This window comes from Chenopodium quinoa, unplaced genomic scaffold (genome assembly GCF_001683475.1).
Source record: "Chenopodium quinoa cultivar QQ74 unplaced genomic scaffold, ASM168347v1, whole genome shotgun sequence".
Classification (NCBI taxonomy): Eukaryota; Viridiplantae; Streptophyta; class Magnoliopsida; order Caryophyllales; family Amaranthaceae; genus Chenopodium; species Chenopodium quinoa.
The window spans coordinates 243,699-270,987 of NW_018743732.1; the positions used below are offsets into that span (position 1 = coordinate 243,699).

Genomic DNA, 27,289 nt, shown 5'->3' on the forward strand with positions numbered 1-27,289 from the left:
TGTTGCGATCCCACACAACTCTCTACCAACGAACTGATAATAGGGAAAAAGATTATTACCTTTTTAATAAACCCTAACAAAAAAAAATAAAAAAAACTCTAAACAAAAACAAATAACAAAACTAATAAAAACTAACGACTCCATCATAAGGAGACACTCCACCATAAGAAGACCCTCTCTAGTATGACGTATATCTTAAATATATTCACCATTTAAAGGAAATAATATGTTGTTTTCTAAGCATAATATGAGTGTCATTAATCCTTATTACTAATGTATCGTTGTCCATTTAATATGGCAAAATCATGTATTAATTTTTAACTAATTTCCACTCTAATATAATGAAGTTTTTACTTTTCAAAGATTGCCAATAAAAAGTTAGTTTGGTATCCTGGGTCCTGAATCCTAACGATTATTGCGATAATGAAGGTGCATGTTGACTAATGCACATTCATCCAAAGGAACGTTCCATCAATCCATGTTTTACATATAGTTGATTAATTGATTATTATTCCACCTACCTTTATCACGATTTGTACCCTTTTCAAAAAAAATCAAAAAAAATTAAAAAAAAATTAAAAAAAAATTAAAAAAAAATTAAAAAATAAAAAATAAAAATTGTACCATTTTCTGGATTTGTATATTCCATTCACGTATCAATAATAATACATGTTTCCGATTCCCTGTTTTAGATCATTGATTAGGAAAGCAAGGCTTAATTGTTGAGTTGTATTCGGTTATGTATTTTTGTTTATATATTTTTTTAGCGATTATTATCATGTAAATAAAGTTGTCAATTCTTTTGAGTGTCCGGACTTGACTAGCAAATTTGCTAGGCGAAATTTTATCAATAATATCTTTAATTTACAATATATATAAATTAAAAAAAGTTAAGATTCGAAAACTATACACTAAGATAATTTTAACGTATATATGCATTATTTTAACTTTATAAATAGTTCATATATACATGAATTCTAACCATATTATATGCCACTCCAAAACGTGAAAGATAAATGTCATTATTACTTTAGGGTGCATTCTTGCAAATCAGAATCCAAAATTATTACTCTCCTTATTGTTCAAATAATTGCATAACATTTATACCATATTTTACTACCATCATTATTTCAGTTGGTGTTGGGTTAATGTCAACATATGTAATATTCCACTTATAATTTTAATAGAGTGGATGCACGTGTCGTAGCTAGTCATTTTTTGAGGAGCTATTTTAGTTGTTGGCAACCGTAAAATATAAACAAATATTTTTAGGGTTATAAATATCTATACACTACTCTTAAAAGTTAAATAAATAAATAAATAAATAAGTAATTTACGTTAATGAGGGCAAATAAGTAAAAACATTTTAGAGTGTATAATCGTCCAAACAATATTCATAAGAATTAAATCTGATAGAACAATGTATACTACAAGAGGGGGGGGTGAATTGTAGTGTATGTAGACTATGGTAAATTTTGCGGAATTAAATCTACTACTAAGAGAAAAGACACTGAGATAGGCAATGAATAAATTCACTATGTAAAAATGATTTACAATCACTAATACGTTGCCTAGACTCAAGTTCCGTGAGGAACTCAAGTTACCCAACTGTGATCCCTCAATCACAGTTTCTCACACTTTGTGATTCTACTCCGAATCACTTGTACAATGTAAACAACTCTCTCAAGTCTCACACTTTACAACTCTCACAACCCAAACCCAATTACACAATGATTACAAGTATTTCCTAAAGAACTTAAGAGACTAAGGATGGAAGGAACTTCTCTTTTAAACACTTTAAAACTCTATGCTCAGAATACTTAAGATTGTTTTTCCACACTTTCAAAACTTAACGTTGATCTGTTTTTATAAGGAGTTAAACCAAGCTTCCATCAAGTTCCCACTTCCCCCTTAATCCCACGTTCTCTTTGGCTGAGAAGTTGGGATGTAGGCAGAGGAAATTTAGGAACATGATTTCCTTAGCTTGACTCCCAAGTTCAACGTTCTCCTTAATACTAGGAGCCAGTATTTACCAAGTCAAAAAAAATCAGTTATTCAAAAAGATAATTATTTAATAAAAAAGATAATTATTTATTTATTAATTAAAAGATAAATAATTAATTAATTTAAAACTTATCTTTTTAAATTAATGAATTATTTATTTATTTATAAAATCTTTTTAAATCTTTTTCAAAACTGATTTTTATCACTTCCTTAAATTAAGGGATATGAAAACTATTTTAAAACTTTCGTTTAAAACTTTCTGAGTCAATCGTCAAGTTCCTTCAGGAACTTCAGGTTCCTTCAGGAACTTCGAGTTTCTTCTTAATTCTTTCCAACACTTTTGTTTCTTAAGTTCGTACACTGAGTAACTAAGTATATAGAGTTGTGAGGACATCTTGAAAGCTTGCATTCATCATCAAGTCTTCCAAACTCTGTTGTTCCTACTCCGGAACATGTATTTGTGTACCTGAATCTTTCTGTTCAACCAAGACTCATAAACATCATTAGTCAGAGTTTGTTTTATGTAAGTCAATCATCAAAATATTAAGGTAGTCAATTCAACAATATTCCCCCTTTTTGATGATGACAAACAAAAACAAACTCGGTTAAACAAAACAAACATCCAAGCAATCAGAGTAACCAATACTTATATAAAACAATTAAATTATTTAAAGCAATAAAATAAACTAAGGATAAAGAAGTTTGCATCATTCATGAAATTAATAAATTATGAAAGTATACCTTCACTTAATGATGAAGACTTGAAGGGAATCGGTTTGAGTCCGGCTTTCTGAGTTTGTTCTTCTCTTCCCCCTTTTGACATTATCAAAATGATAGAAAGAGCATGCTATATATAGTACTAAACTACGAAGGGAGTAGTAAATCTGAATTCATGAACGATTAAGCATGCGCACACAGTTCATATGCAACCAAAATGAAAACATCAAATTCAAAGACAAACTTAGCCAGTTTAATACAAACCGAAATAAAACAAAATAAAGTGTTCAAAACAAGCCAAACAAAATAAAATTGAAGGACAATATCACTGTTTAATAAATCACAAGAAAGAGTGGGGTAGGTTTGTTTTGCAAAGGGCTAGGAAATGGTAGCAGCTTCATGGTAAGGTAACATCCTTGATCGCATCGAGAATGGTCTTGTAACAACTTTGCTTCACCTTAGCTTTGAATTCCTGAGTCGAGGAGTCCATATGAGCGTTTACTTTATCTTCCAGAGAAAGCATCTGAGTTTGCAGCCCCTCAACTTTAGTAGCCAGGTTATCCACTTTAGAAGAAAGGTTAGTTATACTCTGTGTAAGTGTAGTGGACAAAAGCTGAAGTTCCTCCTAGATTTGCAAGGAACTTGGACCAGAGCTAAAAGCACTGAAGCCAAAACCAGAAGTACGAGGCTGTGAAGCAGGTGGAGAAGGTGTGGTTTGGTGAACAGAGGAAGGAATAGGGGGTGGTGATGGAGTTCCTTCATAAACAAGGGAAGACGGAACCTGAGGAACTTGGGTGGAAGTTCCTTCAGAAACTTTAGATAATTATTTAATAAAAAAGATAATTATTTAATAAAAAAGATAATTATTTATTTATTAATTAAAAGAAAAATAATTAATTAATTTAAAACTTATCTTTTTAAATTAATGAATTATTTATTTATTTATAAAATCTTTTTAAATCTTTTTCAAAACTGATTTTTATCACTTCGTTAAATTAAGGGATATGAAAACTGTTTTAAAACTTTCGTTTAAAACTTTCTGAGTCAATCGTCAAGTTCCTTCAGGAACTTCAGGTTCCTTCAGGAACTTCGAGTTTCTTCTTAATTCTTTCCAACACTTTTGTTTCTTAAGTTCGTACACTGAGTAACTAAGTATATAGAGTTGTGAGGACATCTTGAAAGCTTGCATTCATCATCAAGTCTTCCAAACTCTATTGTTCCTACTCCGGAACATGTATTTGTGTACCTGAATCTTTCTGTTCAACCAAGACTCATAAACATCATTAGTCAGAGTTTGTTTTATGTAAGTCAATCATCAAAATATTAAGGTAGTCAATTCAACAAAATCATACAAGGAAAAGCTTAAAGGTAATTAACATCATATTAATAGGGGCATATAGGTAGACAAATAATTCCTCCGTTCTAGTAATATTGCAACAATTTGGACTTTTGCACTATTCATCATGCTTGTTTGACAACAAATTATGATTTATACGTAAAGTAAAATATAGTCATGTGGGGTCTTGTTAGATTCGTCTCGTAATATACTTTCACAATATCAACTTTTTATAATTTTACTCTAATATAATTATATATATTTAACATATAAAATGTGCTTTGGGATGCGTAATTTCATTCTTTTTGCAATATTTGTAGAACAGAGGAAGTATTTTTAAAGATATAATTTTTGTTTTGAAAGCCACAAGGGTAGGTGATGAGAATTGATTACAAGATCTATTGAAATCAAGAGGGAAGCTCAAACCACTTGAGCTATTTCTCACCCTCTAATAATAATAAATAATTTGAAGTATAATTAAAGTTATTATACTCCCTCCGTTTTTAAATACTTGCTCCACTTTTCATTTCCGACCGTTTTCAAATACTTACTCCATTTCCTTATTTGGAAATCTTTTACAATATATATTTCATTGCTCTCAACTAGTGGATCCAATATAAATAATATTTTATTAATTTTATATTCTCTCTTCTCTAATTCTCTCAACTACTTTTGCTTTTTATAATTTTTTATTCTTCCACTTACCACTACCTCCATATTTTATTACTTTATCCAATTTATCCTAAAATTCGGCACATAAAGAAATGGAGCAAGTATTTAAAAACGGAGAGAGTAGAATATTAATCAAAATTTCAATTATGTATATATATATTTACTGTAGATGATATTGAAATAAACAAAGGGTACCTTTTTTTTGTCGTGGGCTCCGTAAATGACTAAACGGAAATCATTTACAGTATTGGGCCTCTGGGGATGATGAGCCCATACAAGCCCATTACGAGTTTACGACACAAGTTTCAATTTCATAGGTTAAAAAAAAAAAAAGTTTTAATTTGGTCTAAGACTAACTTTTCTGTTCTTATGGAGGAAGAAGACTATAATTTTAGGTGATTACCTTTTTTTTTCCTTTTCTATTATAATTTTATATTTTCATGGTTTTGATTCAGTTTCATTTTCTGGGAAAAATTAGTTAATTTTGTTGCTAGTAACTGATACGTGTCGTTTACCGTATAAAATTAAATATTTATTTTCCTAACTTAACCTTCAAAAATATTAACAACTAGTAAAAGGGTAAGCAAGGGTCGATCCCACGAGGAGACTTTTAACTCTTTAATCAAGGTTTAACTAGATATATTACGGAAACTTACATACTATACATTTATTCACATATGTACATAGAATGGGGGGGTTTGTTTTAGATAATACTAAACTAATAAAACTAATACGGAACTAAACTAATAAACTACTATTGACGACACAACTAACCAATTCCACTTCGGCACTACTCATACTAAACTATTGATAACAACAATTGACCGACTCTGCAAAATACTCAATTTAACGATTAGACTAATCGTAGAGACTATAGTAACAAAGACTCCCTATCTCTCTTACTTGAAACCAAATTTGGACTAAGCCGAAATTGACTCTAAACCGATCTAATTAACACAAATATTTCGCAACTTGCATGAGTTAGATACGGAAGCATTAACAACTAGGAGACCTCATTAGTCCTAATTAAACTAATCACATAAATGCTTAGAATAATTAGATTGAAAATGCCCTCTGATTTAAACCAAACCATAATCGCAGACTTGATAAAAATTAGATACTACTTCATTATATAATTCAAACTAAGCCAAATCATATAGATAGCAATAATTCACAACTAATAACATGATAGATAACAATCAATGTCAAATTGCAAATTTAATAATCAAGAACGAGCAAATTTCAAATACCCATTAAATCGAAAAAATAATACTATCAAGAATCAATTATAATATCAATAATCCAATAAAAGTAATTCATCAATTTAGCAAAGAACATCAAATAAATCAATAGTATTGAACAAATAAGTTCAGAAGAAGACTTATAAAATATACTCTGAAGAACACCCGAATAAACCCGGCTTCGACCCCGCGATTCACCTTCGTTCTTGTTCTACCTTGGATTCGAGACTAAGCTGCCCTCCAATGGCTATCTTCTCTTCACCAATTGCCCAATTACGGACTCACTCGAACTCTCGTACTCTTTGTATAATTATTGGCTAAGTTGTGTGTCCTCCGTATGAATAATTGGGTTTTTTTTATACCCAAAAACAACCATTGATTTTTGGGTTCGGGAGGATAAAATTTTGAAATAGGATAAGAATTCATCACTTCCTTGAATTTCGGGTGTGTTGAAGAAAGATTTTGAGCTTGATGAAGATAAACATGGAGTTGAGAGGTGTTGTTCTGAGCTTTGGTTTTCACGCACCCTTTTCTTCTTTTCTTCTTATCTCATTTTTTCCTTTCTTTTAGATGATGGCACGTGGTGGTACTTGAAGTAGTAAAACAAATGGGCTTCTTTTAATTATTTGTATTTGTCAATCCTACTCCTTTTTCGTCTCGCTTTCCTATCAAAACACACAACTTGATATTAAGTACCAATTATTATAAAAATAGCTATAAAATAAAATAAAGAATAAAATAAACTCTAAAATAATAAAAGTAAATAAAATCATAAAATAACAAATATAAAACGGCCATTGGACTAATATTGGGGACTAAAAATATAGTATATTATGCACTTATCAAATTCCCCCACACTTAGTCTTTGGTCGCCCTCGAACAAACTAAATAAAACTAACCTATAAAAGCAATAAACCTAACTCATTGTCGTATGAATCACGGTTACACTTAGCACGTGCAACAAGCCCTTTAAACCCCTAAGTTCCCCTTAGAGGACGAGTACGGTCTCGTGAGGGTTTGCAGTAGACATACCCACAAAGTCTGTTATTCAGAAATTTTCAACTAAATAGCAATAAACAATTTTAAAACACAATTCATAAAACTTTCTCCAACATAACTTGACAACTTGGTTGGTTAACTTTTATCATTTTTCACCCTCCTTGCTTATACCAATTTACATGTCTCAAATCATTAGGACTTTTAATTTTAAGGTTATCATGGGGGTTTAGGTAAATGAAGGATATGACAATAATTATGGGATTGTGGTGGTAATATTCTATAAATTAGTAGAGCATAGTATGATTACAACCAAATCAAATATTCCTCATAACAAATATTTCTTGAGTGCACATTGAACTTTTATGTACACTGCCCCCTTCTTCTTTTTTTTTCTACTTTTTTTTTTCTTTTTTTTTTTGTAAGTTTCATGACTCTTAATGTTCAATCTCTGTTGAGTAGTCCATGTAACGAGTGTTCGACCAGTGGCTCCCGGTCTAGTTGGTCCAAGGCACTAGGCTTTAAGATCCCCCTAAGGATCTACTTACTCAAACTACACAAGCAAGAGATAGAAACATCACACGTACATAACTGGGTTTGAATTTTTTATTTTTTTTTTATTTTATTTTTTTTTTGTAATTCACTATATGTGAATTGATTAACACATATACCCAATCATTGGTACGCAGGGCCTAATATTGAAACTTTCACTTTATAGTACTGTATGTATCACCACTGAATATCAACAACCATTTTTACATCACACTTTAATATGCTCTACTAATTTCAAAAAGGTTAACCATTTGATGTGTAAGTAGAGGTACATTTGTGATTTATTCATGGAAAATAATAGGGATAGGCTTTTTGGTTGATGTGGCGTAGAAACTGTTTTAAATGCCTAAATCATTTTCAAAACATGAATTAGTTGCAGTTTCAGAGGGAAATGACAAAAGCTTAAAGGATAGGTTATCAAGAATACCGGAGAATAAAAACACTTTTTTTTTTTTTTGTATTTTACTGCTATTAGCTCAAAATTTCCAATATCTAAAAAAAATCGGCAACATCTCCCCTAAAAATGGTCATAGTCAAACAACTTTGTTGCTAAAATTGTAACCCAAACTAACATCCCAACATCCAAAATATAGAAAACAACAGTGGCCCCCCCACTTAAACTTTTCATTGTCCTCGATGAAAAAGAAATGAAGAAAAAGGAGAAGAAACTTAGCTGGTTCTGTTCTCTGTTTTGATGACTCAGGTTGGTCTGCCTTTATTTTCTTTATTGTTGTGCTTCTGCTCTATTCATTGAGCAACAGATTTTAAAGTATCGAAGATTTATGAATATGTCCAAAGTTGCAGCAGGAATCTACCATTTTGTGAATCTGGTACACAGCACAAGAAGAAGCAAATTCCTGGAAAGGCATAATTAAGGCAGAATGTCAGTGCACTTTATAATAAGACTGTGATGATAAGAAAGGTTGCAATTCTGGACAGAACATTGACACCAAATGAGATATTCTAAGCCACAACTAAACTAGCTAAGCTCTTGCAAACCGACTAGCAAAACTCAGTGTATAGTGAATTTCAGTTGTTAAAATATATACTATTGTAACTAAAATATTCTGTGAGACAGGAGTGAATTAGTGCAGCAATTGCAACTCAGTTATAAGCACAATTTAGCGTAAATATGTAGGGAGTGAATGCTGAAAAATAAAATAAAATGAGTAAAATAAATAAATAAATAAAATTGTAAGGAAAGAAATAATTAATCTTGGGTTGCCTCCTAATCAGCGCCTTTGGTTTACGTCGTTGGCTCGACATTTCTCTTTTCATGCTTGTTCAAATAAAATGTCTTCAATCATGGTCACATAAGCTTGATCATAGAATGGTTTTAACCTGTGGCCATTAACCTTGAAAATTTTGTTAGTATTGAAATCTTTGATTTCTATTGCACCATGAGGAAAAACAGTAGTAACAACAAAGGGGCCAAGCCATCTAGTTTGTAATTTTCCTGGAAATAATTTCAATCGAGCATTAAATAAAAGGACTTTCTGGCCAACCTGAAATGATTTTCTATCTATATTTTTATCATGGTAGGCTTTGGTCTTGTCTTTATAGATTTTGGCATTTTCATATGCCTCTAACCTCAATTCTTCCAACTCAAGTAACTGTAATTTCCTTTCTTTCCCAGCAAGATCATAGTCTAAATTACATTGCTTCACTGCCCAATAAGACTTATGCTCAATTTCCACAGGTAAGTGACACGCTTTTCCAAATACAAGTCTAAATGGAGACATTCCTAAAGGAGTTTTATATGCAGTTCTATATGCCCACAAAGCATCACCTAAACGAAGGCTCCAATCCTTTCTACTTGGGTTAACCATTTTTTCCAAAATACCCTTTATCTCCTTATTCGACAATTCAACCTATCCACTTGTTTGGGGGTGGTATGCAGTGGCTACTCTGTGAGTCACGTGGTATTTTTCCAGAAGGGCACCAAATGTTTTATTGCAAAAGTGGGTTCCTCTGTCACTAATGATGGCCTTAGGCATGCCAAATCTATTAAATATATGACTCTTAACAACCGTTTTAGCATCATCGGTTATTACAGCTTTCCCCTCTACCCATTTAGACACATAATCAACAGCAAGAATGATGTAAACATTACCAAAAGAAACGGGAAAGGGACCCATAAAATCAATGCCCCACACATCAAATATTTCACAAATTAAAATTCCAGATTGGGGCATTTCATTTCTTTTAGACAGATTTCCAGATTTCTGGCAGCGTTCACAAGCCTTACAAAATAAATAAGCATCCTTGTAAATAGTAGGCCAATACAAACCACATTCTAAGACTTTATGAGCAGTCCTTTGAGGACCAAAGTGTCCTCCACTTTCAAGACTATGGCAAAATGTTAGTATAGAATCATGTTCAGGTTTATCTACACACCGTCTAATTACTTGGTCAGAGCAAGATTTCCACAAATAAGGATCATCCCATATGTAGTATTTAGATTCCGACTTTATCTTTTCTCTTTGGGCCTTAGTTAGAAAAGGGGGAAACTTCCTAGTTACTAAGTAATTAACCATATCGGCATACCAAGGAGTTTCAACATGATATAAAGAAAGCAATTGTTCATCGGGGAAAAAATCACTTATCATAGGCCAATCTTCTCTAGGGACAATCCTACTCAAATGGTCAGCAACTTGATTTTCAACACCTTTTTTATCCCTAATTTCTAGATCAAACTCTTGTAATTGAAGCATCCACCTAAGTAACTTAGGTGTTGAATGACTCTTCTTTATCAAGTATTTTAGAGCCGCATGATCAGAATAAACAATCACATGAGTACCAAGTAAATAAGTTCTAAACTTTTCCAAAGCAAATATCACAGCATACATTTCTTTTTCATTCACAGTGTAATTGCATTGGGCAGGGTCAAGTGATTTAGAAGCATAATGTATCACATAAGACTCTTTACCCTTCTTTTGGCCTAAAACAGCTCCTATGGTTTTATCACTAGCATCGCACATTATTTCAAAAGGTAACGACCAATCAGGGGGTCTAATAACAGGAGCACTTGTCAGCTTGGCTTTTAAATCATCAAAAGCTTTCTTACATTCATCATTGAAGTCAAAAACAGCATCTTTAGCAAGCAAAGCACATAAAGGTGAAGCAATTTTTGAAAAATTCTTTATAAAACGCCTATAAAAACCAGCATGTCCTAAAAATGATCTAACTTCGCGAACACATTTAGGATAAGGCAGAGAACTTATCACCTCAATTTTAGCTTTGTCTACCTCTAAACCTTGAGCGCTTACAATATGACCAAGAACCACGCCTTGTTCTACCATGAAATGACACTTTTCAAAATTCAAAACAAGATTAGTTTCAACACATCTCTTCAGAACACGAGTTAAAGCATGAAGACATCTATCAAATGAATCACCAAAAACAGTAAAGTCATCCATAAAAACTTCCATATCATGTTCGATTAAATCAGAAAATATGCTCATCATACATCTCTGAAAAGTTCCTGGAGCATTACATAAACCAAAAGGCATTCTTCTAAAAGCAAATGTACCAAAAGGACAGGTAAAAGTGGTTTTATCCTGATCTTCAGGGGCAATGGGTACTTGTGTGTAACCTGAATAACCATCCAGAAAACAGAAGAAAGATTGTCCAGCAAGTTTATCTAACATCTGATCAATAAATGGCAGAGGAAAATGGTCTTTTCTAGTAGCTTGATTAAGCTTCCTATAGTCAATACAAACTCTCCATCCATTAGAAACTCTAGTGGGGACAAATTCTCCTTTATTATTTTCGACAACTGTTATTCCACTCTTTTTAGGTACCACATGTATAGGACTTACCCATTGAGAATCGGAAATAGGATATATCACTCCTGCATCTAACCATTTTAGAATTTCCTTTTTAACTACTTCCATCATTGAAGGATTTAATCTACGTTGAGCCTCTCTAGTTGGTTTAGCATCTTTTTCAAGAAAAATTTTATGCATGCACATGGCGGGACTAATGCCTTTTATGTCAGCTAAAGTCCATCCTAAGGCTTCCTTGTGATTTTTAAGCAAATTCAATAACTTAGTCTCTTGAGATTCATTTAAAGAACTTGAAATGATCACAGGTAGAGTCTCATTATCACCCAAATAAGCATACTTCAAATTAGAAGGAAGGGGCTTCAATTCTAATTCAGGTGGCTTAACAGTAGAAGGGATCAATTTAGGCACAATAGAAGGTAAAGATTTTTCACATCCATCACAAGCATCAGGTTCAATCACATCAGATGAAACTACAAAAGAATCAACCATTTTTTTTTCCTTAAAATCACCAAACACACCATTTTCAAATAGATTTTTACACCACTCATCAAAAACATCCTGAGCCATCCAGTCACATGCATCAAATGAATCTACAGAACTAACATTACTGATATCATTAGGGTATTTCATAGCATCAAATATGTTGAATTTAATCATTTCTCCATCAAATTCCATTGTCAAATTACCTTCATGAACATCAATTTTAGTTTTGGAAGTCTTTAGAAAAAGATGACCCAACAATAAAGGAACACTATCAGATCTATCACCCATATCAAGCACATAAAAATCAGCAGGAAAAACTAGTTCATTCACTTGAACAAGTACATCTTCCAAAACTCCCATAGGAAATGCATTAGATCTATCAGCTAATTGGATAACAACATTAGTTTTAGACAAAGGACCCACATTCAAAGTATCATATACAGATTTAGGCATGACATTAATTGAAGCACCTAAGTCTAACATGCATCTTTCAAATTTAGTGTTACCAATTTTACATGGGATAGAAAACATGCCAGGATCTTTGCATTTTGGAGGAAGTTTCTTTTGAATTACAGCAGATATGTTCTCACCCATTCTTACCTTTTCACGAGGCTTGAAGTTCCTTTTGTTAGTACAAAGTTCTTTTAGAAACTTAGAATACTTAGGTATCTGTTTAATAGCATCAAGAAGAGGGATATTCACTTCAACCTTCCTAAATGTTTCAAGTATTTCATTGTCAAGGGCCTCCTTCTTAGCTTTAGCAAATCGGGAAGGAAAAGGGGGAATATCTTTAAAACGAGAAACATCATAATTCACATCAAAATTACCCTTCTTTTCCAGTTCTTTCTCACTTTCTGTATCATGTTTTTCCTTACTCTCACTAGCTAAATCATCCTTAGGTCTGACTTCTACCTCTTTCTCTATTTCTCTATTCTTTATTTTAGGTTCCTTTAACTCTTTACCGCTTCTAAGTGTTACAGCTTTAGCATGTTCATTTGGATTGGCAAGTGTTTGAGAAGGGAGCCTATTCGAAAGCTGAGATTCCAAATTACTAAGGGAAGTGCTAATTTGACCTATTTGAGTATCTATGTGATGTAGGTGAGTGTCAGTTTTCTTTTGATATTGAACACCTTGACTATGAACTTGTCCAATTTGGGTAGTCAATTGTTTCACTAAATCCTCTAATGATGAACCAGATTGTTGTTGTGAATTTTGTTGAACAAATGGCCTAGTTTGATTAGAATGAGAAAATGGTGGTCTAGGTCCATACCTAAGGTTAGGGTGATCTTTCCAACCTTCATTATAAGTATTAGAAAAAGGGTCATATTTCCTTTGAGATTGACCAGGAAAACCTCCTAAGGCATTAACATCTTCACTTTGTAAAGTAGGACATTCATCAGTAGCATGAGAAAAATCAGAGCAAACACCACATACTCTAGCTGTAGACTCATAACCAGGAACAATTTTAGACACTTTAGGTGGTTAAAGCAGCAATTTGTTGAGCATTTTCTTGTAATTGATTTTTAATTCCACTTAAGTCCACATCATTAACTCTTTTAACATCATTTCTACTGCCAAATTGTTGAGTATTTTGAGCCATATTAGAAATTAACTTTCTAGCTTCCGTTGGAGTTTTATCTACTAATGCCCCCCCACTTGATGCATCTATCATACCTCTCTCATTAGGTAACAACCCCTCATAAAAATATTGAATTAACAATTGCTCACTTATTTGGTGTTGGGGACAAGATGAACAAAGTCTGTTAAAACGTTGCCAATACTCATATAAAGATTCGTTATTATTTTGTCTAATTCCACAAATTTCCTTCCTAATAGAACCAATACGACTCGCAGGAAAGAATCTTTCAAGAAAAACTCTTTCCATTTCTGCCCAAGAATTAATAGAACTAGGTGAAAGTTGCTCATATAGCCTCTCTTTGGCAGGATCTTGCAAAGAAAAAGGAAAAGCATGCAATCTAATATGTTCTTGTTCTACGCCTTCTGGATTCATGGAAGAACATACAACCTTAAATTCTTTTAAGTGTCTATAAGGATTCTCACCTGCGTTCCCATAGAATTTAGGGAGAAGATTAAGGAAACCTGAATTCAGCTTTAGAGGATTCTCTAGCTCTGGAAAGACAATGCACAGAGGGTCTTCTCCTGTTCTCGGTGCTCCCAATTCCTTCAGTGTTCGTTCTGCCATGTTCTTGTATTCAATCGGTAATGGATCTTCTATTTCAAGTTCCGGTTCAGCACTGAAAATGTGAAGCAACTTCTCTGGTTCAACCTCGTTTAGGAAGCCTACGTATGCTTTAATGCGCTGAAGTCTAGCTTCTTTATCGTACGCGTACATACACCTATAAAGAAAAACAAAAATTAATGGAAAGATGAGCTTGAAATTTTAGTGTAGAAATGTAGAGTTCAATAATCACCTTCTGGTCAGAACTTAGCAGCTTATAACTAGGCAGGATTTATAGCTTTAACAGATACGCTGTAATGAGATCAATTACTTAGACATGCATTTTAGATTTCATGTAGCTAAATTTCCAGTAGCAAATCAACATCAGGCAAGCTAAAGAATTATCCGAACCTAGCTTGGCAGACCAAGACATTATGCAATCCCATTAAATCAGTTGTCATATATATATTCTGCTCAGTTTTTACTCAAAAAGATATGAAACTAGTACACACTGGTCTTCCTGAATGTAGGAGTAGGCATACTAATACTCATGCATTGTCAAATTCAACATATAAAGCTAACTGATTGTCAATCTTATTCAGCCAGATTGGTTATAAACTACTTTTACTTCTGATTTTGAGATTATAATAGCACAAGAGCAGCTTATATTTGGACACTAAATCGTTAAATTTTACTACTAAAACACTTTATAGCATACATAATTCAGCTTCTTTTACAATTTTTTTTTTTTTATCAGAATTCTCATAAGAGATTAAAACTTGCAAAGAAATGTAATTGGAACAAGAATCATTTTGAGCAGTCTAAGCAGAACATGAACTAAACATGAATCACAAACATATAATTTGAGTTAATTCAGATGCACTTGAAACAAAATAATCCTAACAGAACAAATTTGTCCTTAATACTATTTTGCATCTAAAATATACTCTACCAACAGTTTTAACTACTGTCAATCAGTTCATTTCAGAGTTTTTATAACTCAACTTAACCATTTATCTCTTGACCTTTAATAGCAATAAAATAGTGACAAATCTATTCAGCAATGCTACTAAAATTAGTGTTCATTATCTGACTAACCCACAGTTAGGCACGAAATCATATATATGCAAGCACGTTAATAGCAAATCAATATAAGTCAACTTAATTTGAGAGTGACTTTAAGCTACCTCAACTACTTAATCCTACCAAATCTTATAAAGATCATTAGAAAGTAAAATGTTCAGTATATTCCACTAATACTTTATTAATGGCAAGGATGACTTAACTAGTGAAGTGTTCAGTACATACCACTCTTAAGTTATATGTAAGAGCCTAGTGTAGGACAATAGTGGCTTATTAGTTACTTAATTCCTGAACAGAAACTCAATGTAAGATAATATCTAATGACAACTCCTAGTAACTGTTTTAATTCCCACTACCATAATACGAGTGTTTTACCTATTATCATTAGTTGTGATTAGATTAATACCATAGTTCAATTATCATAAGGAGAACAAACATATGTGTGCAAAAATAAAAGTATTATGCAACTTGAAATATACTTATCCTGCACCCATGCACCAAAATATTAAGAGAGTTAATCAATAATCATTACTTGCAAAAATTTGGCCAAGAAACAAGCAATGCACTAATTACTACTCCTCTACATACCGTTTCCAAATAGGTTGGGCTAAATTAAGAATTAAACGAAAGTGTACCCAACCTCACCTAATGTATGTTTATTTTGGCTTTAAAAGAAATTAACAACTAATGAAGAAAATTGACACACTTGAAGGCATGAACATGATGTTAAACGAAAGTATATGAAAAGCAGACATTACTTCTAAAAATTGATCATGTATAAAAGATTTTATATGAGTGGAACAGAGTAACTAACACCTCTAACAGTAAGCATGAAGGCTATAATTAGCTAATTCATTCTCCGTATATAAGTAACAACTTATCACACAGATATATAATTAGAAATACAGATTAAATCTTGATTTTAAGAGTTAAAATTTATCTCCCCGGCAACGGCGCCAAAATTTGATACGTGTCGTTTACCGTATAAAATTAAATATTTATTTTCCTAACTTAACTTTCAAAAATATTAACAACTAGTAAAAGGGTAAGCAAGGGTCGATCCCACGACGAGACTTTTAACTCTTTAATCAAGGTTTAACTAGATATATTACTGAAACTTACATACTATACATTTATTCACATATGTACATAGAATGGGGGGGTTTGTTTTAGATAATACTAAACTAATAAAACTAATACGGAACTAAACTAATAAACTACTATTGACGACACAACTAACCAATTCCACTTCGGCACTACTCATACTAAACTATTGATAACAACAATTGACCGACTCTGCAAAATACTCAATTTAACGATTAGACTAATCGTAGAGACTATAGTAACAAAGACTCCCTATCTCTCTTACTTGAAACCAAATTTGGACTAAGCCGAAATTGACTCTAAACCGATCTAATTAACACAAATATTTCGCAACTTGCATGAGTTAGATACGGAAGCATTAACAACTAGGAGACCTCGTTAGTCCTAATTAAACTAATCACATAAATGCTTAGAATAATTAGATTGAAAATGCCCTCTGATTTAAACCAAACCATAATCGCAGACTTGATAAAAATTAGATACTACTTCACTATATAATTCAAACTAAGCCAAATCATATAGATAGCAATAATTCACAACTAATAACATGATAGATAACAATCAATGTCAAATTGCAAATTTAATAATCAAGAACGAGCAAATTTCAAATACCCATTAAATCGAAAAAATAATACTATCAAGAATCAATTATAATATCAATAATCCAATAAAAGTAATTCATCAATTTAGCAAAGAACATCAAATAAATCAGTAGTATTGAACAAATAATTTCAGAAGAAGACTTATAAAATATACTCTGAAGAACACCCGAATAAACCCGGCTTCGACCCCGCGATTCACCTTCGTTCTTGTTCTACCTTGGATTCGAGACTAAGCTGCCCTCCAATGGCTATCTTCTCTTCACCAATTGCCCAATTACGGACTCACTCGAACTCTCGTACTCTTTGTATAATTATTGGCTAAGTTGTGTGTCCTCCGTATGAATAATTGGGTTTTTTTTATACCCAAAAACAGCCATTGATTTTTGGGTTCGGGAGGATAAATTTTGAAATAGGATAAGAATTCATCACTTCCTTGAATTTCGGGTGTGTTGAAGAAAGATTTTGAGCTTGATGAAGATAAACATGGAGTTGAGAGGTGTTGTTCTTAGCTTTGGTTTTCACGCACCCTTTTCTTCTTTTCTTCTTATCTCATTTTTTCCTTTCTTTTAGATGATGGCACGTGGTGGTACTTGAAGTAGTAAAACAAATGGGCTTCTTTTAATTATTTGTACTTGTCAATCCTACTCCTTTTTCTTCTCACTTTCCTATCAAAACACACAACTTGATATTAAGTACCAATTATTATAAAAATAGCTATAAAATAAAATAAAGAATTAAATAAACTCTAAAATAATAAAAGTAAACAAAATCATAAAATAACAAATATAAAACGGCCATTGGACTAATATTGGGGACTAAAAATATAGTATATTATGCACTTATCAGTAACATAAGTGATAGAGAATATCCATAGAATATTCTCATCTTAGGTTTAGGATATATTTTGTATAAGATTATCTTTGATATCTATACATATCTTATGTTCTCTAATATGATTAGGTTTCTCATTGTAACCCTATAAATATTGATCAATGGAAATCACTCTAATCAAGGAGTTTATATTATCTGACATGGTATCACAGTTTAGGTTAGATCTTGGGATTATATACAAAAATTCTCACCCTGCCGGTGGGTTAGAAAATTAAATCCACCGGCGGGATATACAAAGTTTTTTATGCTTCCGCAAACACACATATAGATCTTTTTTTTCTTTTCTCAAAGTTTTTTTTTAGAATCTTTATGTAATCTTGCGCCTCCCACCAACAGTAGCAATCGCGAAGGCCTCCTCCATCATTGTTGGCAATCGCATACACTATCGCCTCCCACTACTGGCAGTAACCACATCTGCCAACCTACTCCATGTGCCGCACTCTATTTCCACCTCCCCATGACCAACAATGATTCTTACATTGCCTCATTGGTTTTTTAACACATAATCACATAGATTTTGTTTGGGTGGTGGTATATCACAATAAGGTCAACTTTTGCACATCTCTTTTGCTATCAAGTTAGCTCCTTTTATTGTTGCAGCACTTGGAATCTTTGTGGAGTATTACTTCTTGCTACCTGGTTTCTCTTCTGAGAATTGATTAATTTCAAGCGGTGGGATTTAATCTTTTCTTGCGCAATTTTATTTATTTTTCTTCAACTGTGATTTCACGTGGTAGTGTAGTGTCTTCTTCCCGATGATGGTTTGATCCCTTAGTTTCTTCTTCTCTGGATCTGCAACTTAGCCCAAGTCTGTGTGCGGCTCTTCTCCTTCTCCTCCGGCCTAGCAGTGCTTATCTCTACTCTATGTAGGTCGTGGCTGTTGCTTCTCTCGTCATCATCGGCACATCTCTACTACTTTCTCTTTTGATCATGGGTTACTATACTATCCTTACCGTTCGATGCGTGATTCAGATCCAGTCTGAGCATCCGATTTTCTCCCGCTCTGACTGCGGGGGTGTGATAGAGAATATCCATAGAATATTCTCATCCTAGGTTTAGGATATATTTTGTATAAGATTATCTTTGATATCTGTACATATCTTATAGTTCTAATTTTTAAATTTCAGGGTTTGTTAGTGTTGTTTAAATGTTTGTAAATATATATGTTTAGTTGGATACTGGTCTAATCCACTAATAAAAAGTTTAAAATTTTATGTGGGTATGATTTGGATTTTATGAGAATAAGGAGAATTTTTGTTTTTCAACTGTTATATTAATTGCAAAGGGAAAGGGAACAATTGGGAATTCATCATTGGTCACGAAAGTTTCTAATTTTATACGCAAAGTCAATTTAATCCTACACGCAATAGCATGATGCTGCTCTTGAAAAAAGAACATACTCCGTATAATTCAAAATGAAAGACATATTGTTCCAAATAAAATATCCGTAACATGAATGTTAAATAAAATAGTCGAAAAACGTATTAGAGATAAAAGTTCTTAATTATGAATTCTAAGGATGTCATGATAATAACTTAAACAGTAGTTAAACTCCAACTTGTCTCGTCATTGGAGATGGTCGTCCATCCCCAGAAAGGGGGAGATAATATGCATATTGCTGGTTTTAGGAAAGCATAGTTGGTTTGTTCTTGATTTCTATTTTCAGGGTATTTCTGTTTTGGTATCTGTTAAATGACTACTCTCATGAGCTACAATTCGTGTCTGATAAAACTACTTTTGGTCAATCACACTAGATTCCAGCATATGCCTACCACAGGTACTTGATAATAATAATGACTACTACCCCTTTTTATTTGGCTGATGTCTGGAAATTTAGTTTCGTTTGTAAGCTGTCACCTTTTTACTAGCATAATGAACTCGTTTCGATAAATAAGTCATATGTGCAATTGATAAAACTCAACCAGCACTATTCGTATTTGGAGTCTGCAAGGATCGAAGATTAACGTCCATGCTGCTATATGATTCAGACATCCATAAAGTGTGTAAACTTGTGTGTGAATATGTGCAATCTTGATTCTGTGGAAATTCAGCTTTTTTCGTATGCCACAAAATGCTAGCACTCTCTATAGGCCAAATCAAAGATTAAAACTTGTTGGTGCATTCATCTGCATTGCTAAAAATTGAAGCACAATTGTTGTGATTTAGGTTCCTACATATTGTTGCTGTTTGCTGATGGTTATTCATTTACTTTTTGTCAGAAACCTAGGATTAATTTTCAGAGAATGCAGGAAATCAACTGGATTCTGGAGTCACCACTTCAATTCCCTCCTTTGCATTTATTTTTCCTCTCCTTACCACGTTTTAATCATTGGCAATTTGATGATAAGCTGGCTTCTTTTTCTAATAATTTGATGATGCGTAGAGCTTCCTTAGATTTTTCTTTAATTTAGCAGAACGAGCCTAAGAATCAACTTTGATGATCTTAGATGCCATTTATAGCTACCTAGCCTATGCAGGATGCAGCTTGAATTGCACTCTATGTTTCTTTTGTTATCGTTTTGGTTGGTTCAGGGACTGGATGGCTGACATGAAACTCATTCTCTATTAATTTCGAGAACTATTCTGTTCATTCTGTCTATGTTACCTGGATATGTTAAGAAGCCATGTCAATTGTGCACGACATGTTGGACATGGATACTCAAATGATATAATTCTCTGTGTCCGAAGTCCCAATCATTTCAATATCTAACACTTTTCTTATAGTACTTTTTCGCCAAATGTACTGCATATCATTTCATCTGTCAAGGACACCCTTGGATACTTGATGGCAGTGTAATTTCATCCCCTTTCAAAATTATTAAGCAAATTTCATTGCTGTATCCTCCGTATCTGATAATGGCTACAGAAGCTTTCCCTAGACGGAGATTTTGGTCTTTTGTTTTCAGGGGCAACAAGAAGCCACTACATTAATGAGCTGGTTCAGTCCTCTATGGAATGTGTGTTCTTCACTTGAATAATTAGCCTTTGTTGTAAAAAAATATATATTCCAAGGCTTTATTTCAAATGGCTTTGGTCGCTGACACCCCTGACGTGAGGTCAGTCAGTTCACAAACTTCCTCAGTTCCTTGATTCTACAGCATTGGGCAGTGGGCACATACATTGCGTTGCCACCGGCTTGTAACTTTGCTGAGACCTGTACTCTTAGTAATCAGTCACTTGAGCCAGATCATTTAGCTTGACCCCCTTCTGTGATGGACATCCATTCTACTGTGACTTCTGATATGGCTTCACTGAGGTGAGTTATCCAGTAATTCAAAATAAATCTTGTACAAATGAGGAGATATAGTCATCCAAAAAGTTTAATATTTGTCTTAAAATTATTGTTACTCTTCTTTTGTGCAGGTCATGTTTTTGAGCTGCCTTGATGAAAAGTTAGTGAAGGGGAAGATAGTACTCCGTAGTTTGTAGCAATACAGATCGATGGATCCTGAATTAGTGAAGGTTTGAAAGCTGGTGCACTCGGTGTAGTGGCACGAGCTGCTCTTGAAGATATGTCTCAGGTTCTACCTATGGCTGCAGTCGAGTTAAAACCCTGAATTTTAATCACTATAATTTACCTCAGTTCCACCAAGTATGATATTTAACCTCCTTGTCAGCAGTCCTCAGCAATAGTAAAAAATGCACTCACATGCATTGGTTTTTGGCAGAGCTCCAAAGGCAAACATTATAAGGAGTGAATCCTTAACTTCTTTTGCTGTTGTGTTAATCCATACAATGTAATTAGCTTACGGGCCAATGTTTAGGCCTTATATGTGTTATATTAGGTAACCACGCTTAACACAACAATACAAACCAAGGAAAATCATCCTAACCTGTTTCGTTTTCTTCTTGAAGACCTAATACTATTGCATCAGATACCCTGAAGGTTATCGCGATTCGCTCTGCTTCAATTTTTTCCTACTAGAATTACCCCCCAACATTGTACGAAGTATATGTTAGCATTACCATCAATTCAACTCTGCCCCTCAAGTATGTACAATTCATCTTAATTAAATGTTCGTGGGCCATCATTTTTTGCTGATTTAGTGGTGGTATTAATTTATGGATTATCCAATATAATTACACACAAGTAGAGCAATATTCAAACATATACGGATATACCCAACTAATGACTTAGTAAAAATAATTTGTGATACAAGTAATATACGGAGTATATATCTGGGCCGGGATTGCTTATTTTAAATTCGGAAGAATGAACAAATTAGACCATTTCTCTCAAGTTAATCACTATATTTTTCATAGCAAACTAGTAAAAATAAAATAAAGCTAGTGTTATCTACTTATCTAAGACTGAGAGCACGTCAATAGGCACTTCTATTCCACTTTTCAGAACAGATCATGTGCACAACTTAGTAACAAATAAAAGTCCACTTCGAATTTTGAATGAAGTTTAAGGCTCTTAATTTACCTATATATATACCCAATGATTTCATTGATTTCCTCCACACAACATAGCATTATACTAATTCAAGTAGCTAAAAACTTCAAAGTAGCAAATAATTATGGCAAGGGCGAAATCATCGACAATGGCGCTAGCCCTTGGGCTCCTAGTGATGACTCTTGTTGGGGAGTGCTATGGCCAATGCGGTGACAATTTCAAGGTTGGTTACTACAATGGCAAGTGTGGCAAAGTCGATGTTGAGGCCATTGTTTTCCACGTTGTCAAGAAGCATTTCAATGAAGACAAAGATACCATTGCTGATCTTATTCGCTTGCAATTCCATGATTGCTTCGTCAGGGTATGTGCTCGATCATTCTAAGTTATATTAAATTTTTCCTAAGCTTAATGTGTCTTAACTTATTTAACAACGTATTTCAACTTTATGTAAACAGGGATGTGACGCCTCAATTTTACTTGAAGGTGAAGACACAGAGAAAACTGCACGTAACAACCTTAGTGTTGACGGTTATGATATCATTGAAGATGCTAAAGTTGCCCTTGATAAATACTGCCCCGGCGTTGTCTCTTGTGCTGACATTATCGTCCTAGCAGCAAGAGCTGCTACATACTTGGTAAGTCTATACCCCTTTTTGTTCCACTTGACTTATAAAATTATTTCGCGTATTTTATCAACTCTTCTTTACCATGCTTATGCAGGGTGGAGCAGATTGGTACGCAGTCGAAACAGGAAGAAAAGACGGTCGCACATCACTAGCAAGTGATGCCAAGCAGCTTCCCAGACGCGATATTCCAATCCCTGCTGCTGTCGATTTGTTTGCCAGTTTTGGATTAGACACACACGATTTTGTTTATCTTTTAGGTAATTTATTGAGATTGAAATTTTAATATAAGTGGATGGTATATTTGTTACTAATTAATAAATTATCGGTGAATAAATATATATTTAGGTTGTCACACTGTTGGAACCGCACACTGTGAAAACATCGAAGACCGTCTATACAACTTCAATGGGGACGCAGACCCTACCATGAACTCTGATTTGGCCTCTTCCCTAAAAATGAAATGTCCTCGCAACGCTAACTCGACCGAGGAAGCATTCCTTGACCAAACTTATGGTAGCGAATTCGTACTGGACAATGCTTACTTCAAGAGAATAATAGAAGGCAAGGGAATTCTTAAAGTTGATCAAGAATTGGCTCTTCATCCTTTGACTAAGGACATTGTCTTGCGAACGGCTGCCGACGAGACGATTTTCAGAACTAGAATTGGTCCATCTATGCGCAAAATGGGTTTAGTTGGAGTTCTTACCGAAGGAGAAGTTAGACTTGGAACTTGCAAGAAGGTTCGCTAAGAAGTTTTGTTCACAAATTGGCCAACTGCATCATTTGATTGATACCTTAATTAATTCATTATTATTGCATGTTAATGATGGTTTGTTGTATTTGTTCAAGTTTCTATTGATGTAATGTTATGTTTCTCCCTTGTTGGGAATTGTTGGTATGTAATTGTATGTCAAGAACTCTTCTAGCAAATTAATGTTTGAATCATTTCACTAATAAATAAAGCCGGTCTCAATTATTGTGACACATATGATGCTAAGCAATTTTTGAATAGATTTTTTAAGATAAAATAATTATATAGAGTTATTATCGATAAAATTTTAATATTTCATATATACAAAATTAATCATAACTTTTAACAAATATCCTATAACTCAATTCTATTTCCATCATCAAATTCGTTTTAAAAAGTTCTTTAAAAGAAGATCCATTTATAATATATTTAATCACACACTTATACATAGTTGGCCAAACCATGTCACCAACTATTACAATATTAGAGTTACTTCTTTAGTGCTATAGGGGTTACTTGGTAATGTTACAGTGGTTACCCAATCATGTTATAGATAGGGGTTACTTAGTCAGTGTTAGAGGTTACTTAGTTAGTATTATAGGGCTTACTCGATCAATTTTATAGGGTTACTTTGTTATTTAATTTATTTAAAAAATATTAGAGAATCAGTAAAATAATTTTGGTTTGATAAAAATACTTTCAACTCAGAAAAAATAATTTTAATTTAAATTCAATAACAATAATTTCAAATCCATAATAACATAGATATCTACTTACAAACAAAACTACAAAAAGTACATTATTCTATAAATTAGCGATATGATACGTATGTCTAAATATCCTGTATTATCAAAAGAGATTAGATTATTGTATTATTGAACATTCAAGCCAAAAAGTTTATCCTAAAATTTTATCAACAATCCTGGCATCAACATAGATACTTACAAACAAAACTACAAAAATTACACTATTATATGATATTGTAAGTCTAAATATCCTGCATCATCAAAAGGGATTAGATGACCATATTTCACATTCAAGTAAAAAGTTTATCCTAAAATTTTATCATCAATTTGGACGTCGCCCGGGCACAAAACTAGCATTAATAAAACTAATTCAAATTCGTCTATTGTTTGATCGGGTTAACAAATTCTTTGAAGGTAGTTTTTCAAGCTAAGGTGACTTTTTGAAAAGGGTGAACATTTTTTTTACGAAGTAGAAAAAAACCAATCTTGGCCTCAGTGCGTTTCGTGAGCGACTGGCCATACTATGTGGCCGTTTGTAAAATAACAAAATAAACCTCTATAACACTGACCGTGTGGCCAACTACATATAAAAATCGGTGCCCTTTTTTCTATGAGAAATTACACTTCAATTTTTTTTTTCTTTGGTTAGGAGAATTCCCTTACAAAAGTAAGAGGGGGGAAATTAATGATGTACTTTCTTGGCGTGAAAATCGAACTCCTCTCACATGGATGGAAGGAGAGCCTCCAACTAACTAGGCTAATTAAACTTGATTCTCACTTACGATGCTGGAAAAATAGAGGTAAAAATTGTTATAACATTAGTTACAGCATAAGAATTTGCCAAAAATATAGTCAAAAAGTAAAGGAAATTGATTTATTAATTATATATACTTCCTCCGTTAACTATTATTTGCAACATTTACTAAAATTAGGCGCTTCCTATCATTTGCGACAAACTTTTTTATTTCCTTTTTTAGTAACTTTTTGCCAGCAAAATGCCCATATTACCCTTACTTAAACAACTTATACATCTAATTAGATCACTAACCTAATTTAACTTTTTACCTAATAAATCTGATTATTGTAATCATTTTCACCAAAAATCATTCATCTTCCCACTTTCTCTCTCTGGTTTTCCCCAATTTTCTTCCTCCTTCAATTTTCTCTCTCCTCTACATTTTCTTCTTCTTCTTCACCACATCTTTCAATGGCAATGGAAAATCGATTCAACAAATCCCTCGACGATCTCATCAAGATCAACAAATCTTCAGGTTCATGGGGGTGTTAGGGGTTTCAGATCTGGTTTTAGGGGTGGCGTGAGTTTCGTGGGGGTGGTGGTGTGGCTGGTTTCATGGTGGTGGTTGGGTTCGTCTGGTTTGTGGGTTTGGTTTCGTGGGGTGGCGTGGGTCTCGTTCGTGGTGGCGGCTGGGTGGGTCTGGTTTTGTGGGGATGGCGTGGGTCTGGTTGATGGTGGTGGCTGGGTGGGTCTGGTTTGGGTTTGGTTTTGTAGGGGTGGCGTGGGTTGGGTTCGTGGTGGTGGCTGGGATTGTCTTGTTCGTGGGTTTGGGTTTGTATGTTTGTCTGGTTCGTGGGGTGGTTGTAGGGGTTCAGATCCGATTTGTGGTGGTTTACGGTGGGTTCGGTGGTGGTGGTTTACGGTGGGTTCGGTGGTGATGGTTTACGGTGGGTTTGGTGGTGATGGTTTACGGTGGGCTCAGTGGTGGTGGTGGTGGTGATTCTGGGTTTTAGTGGTTCTGATAAAATTTTTTTTTTTTTTTTTAATTGGATTAGTGTTTAAGTACATGCCCTTATATTTTAATAATCATGCTTAAAAACTTTTGCCTTGGCCTCCGTGAAAGGTACAATTGTTACAAATAATAGTTAACGGAGGAAGTATATGGTTACAAATAATAACAATCAAATTTTAAGAAATGATAGAAAGTTCATAGATCCTTGACCAAATTATATTAAACGATCTAACAAGTTACCATCTCAATGATGACGACTTTCTAGTAATTAATCAATTATGAATTAATTATTGTAACATTTTGAAAGGAAAGTAGTAATACAATTTTTATTTTTATTTTCAATTTTTAAGATTAAAAATGTACTAACTCTGTTATATGAATATTACATCACTGGGCTTCTAAGAAAGTTTCACAAATATTGCACCATCTAAATGACAACTTTCAAGTAGTTAATCAATAATGAATTAATTGAGTATTTAGCAATATTAAAAGAACAAAGGAAGTATATTTAATCCTTTGTTTATGCATGGATAACGATTGAAAATTTAAAAGTATAGTTAAACTTCATACACTAATCTGTAACACTAATCATATGCTTATCGGTAACCCGGCCTTGTTTATGCATTTTAAATAATCCCAATTTTCATTGCCAATAATCACATTATTTGAATGTGTCACACCATTGAATAATGGTGTGGTGTACGTGAGGCATATAAGAATGAGTATTTGCCTATTTGGCTGAGAATAATTATATTTATTTAAGACAAGGACAATAAAATTTAAATCCACATATTATCTTAATTAGCATTGATCTTTCCCATTAATAGCCGGCTATTTAGATTATACTTCAATTCATATAAAAAAAAAGCGCAAATCAATGATGTAGATAAAATATGATCTCCAATCTTGAGTTACATCCCAATTATGCATTTATATAAACAAAAAATGGGGCTTCAAAAGATAATCGTATCGGAATGCCGGTCATTTCACATAAAATTATCAAGCTGACTATTCTTCTTAGCTAGGCATTAGCTATAACTACAACTATGTAATACATCAAGTAGAGCGTATCAGAACTAGAGATCTCGGAGTAGGCATTACCTTGAACCGGAATATTGCACGTTAATTGTGGTACAACTAGCCAACTCTTCATTAAACGTGACAACAAGTTACCACATTTTAAAGCTTTAAAATTCAGCTATATTTACCCCTAGAATTCATACATTTTCTTCACACAACAAAAAATCAAAAAAAATAAAAATAAAAATAATAATAATAATAATAATAATAATAATAAAAATAATAATAATAATAATAATAATAATAATAATAATAATAATAATAATAATAATTCTAGTTTTAGATTTTTAA

The 27,289-nt window shown here is 33.3% G+C and overlaps 1 protein-coding gene and 1 pseudogene across 1 annotated transcript; one reads left to right on the forward strand and one right to left on the reverse strand.

The window, feature by feature from the left end:
* Window positions 1-5,990: 5,990 nt before the first annotated feature.
* On the reverse strand, window positions 5,991-17,491 carry LOC110684640 (annotated as a pseudogene).
* A 4,614-nt stretch (window positions 17,492-22,105) lies between these two features.
* LOC110684611 (cationic peroxidase 2-like) lies at window positions 22,106-23,657 on the forward strand. The gene is made up of 4 exons (XM_021861047.1): window positions 22,106-22,408; window positions 22,503-22,682; window positions 22,768-22,930; window positions 23,019-23,657. The coding sequence occupies exons 1-4, from the start codon at window positions 22,172-22,174 to the stop codon at window positions 23,420-23,422; spliced, it is 984 nt and encodes a 327-aa protein (XP_021716739.1). The 5' UTR covers window positions 22,106-22,171; the 3' UTR covers window positions 23,423-23,657.
* The last annotated feature ends 3,632 nt before the right edge of the window (window positions 23,658-27,289 follow it).

Excerpts from the sequence above, each read along its gene's own strand:
- LOC110684611 (XM_021861047.1), top strand. The coding sequence starts at position 22,172 with ATGGCAAGGGCGAAATCATCGACAATGGCGCTAGCCCTTGGGCTCCTA. Across the intron at positions 22,409-22,502 it reads TCCATGATTGCTTCGTCAGG|GGATGTGACGCCTCAATTTT; the intron begins GTATGTGCTCGA and ends TTATGTAAACAG. Across the intron at positions 22,931-23,018 it reads CGATTTTGTTTATCTTTTAG|GTTGTCACACTGTTGGAACC; the intron begins GTAATTTATTGA and ends ATATATATTTAG.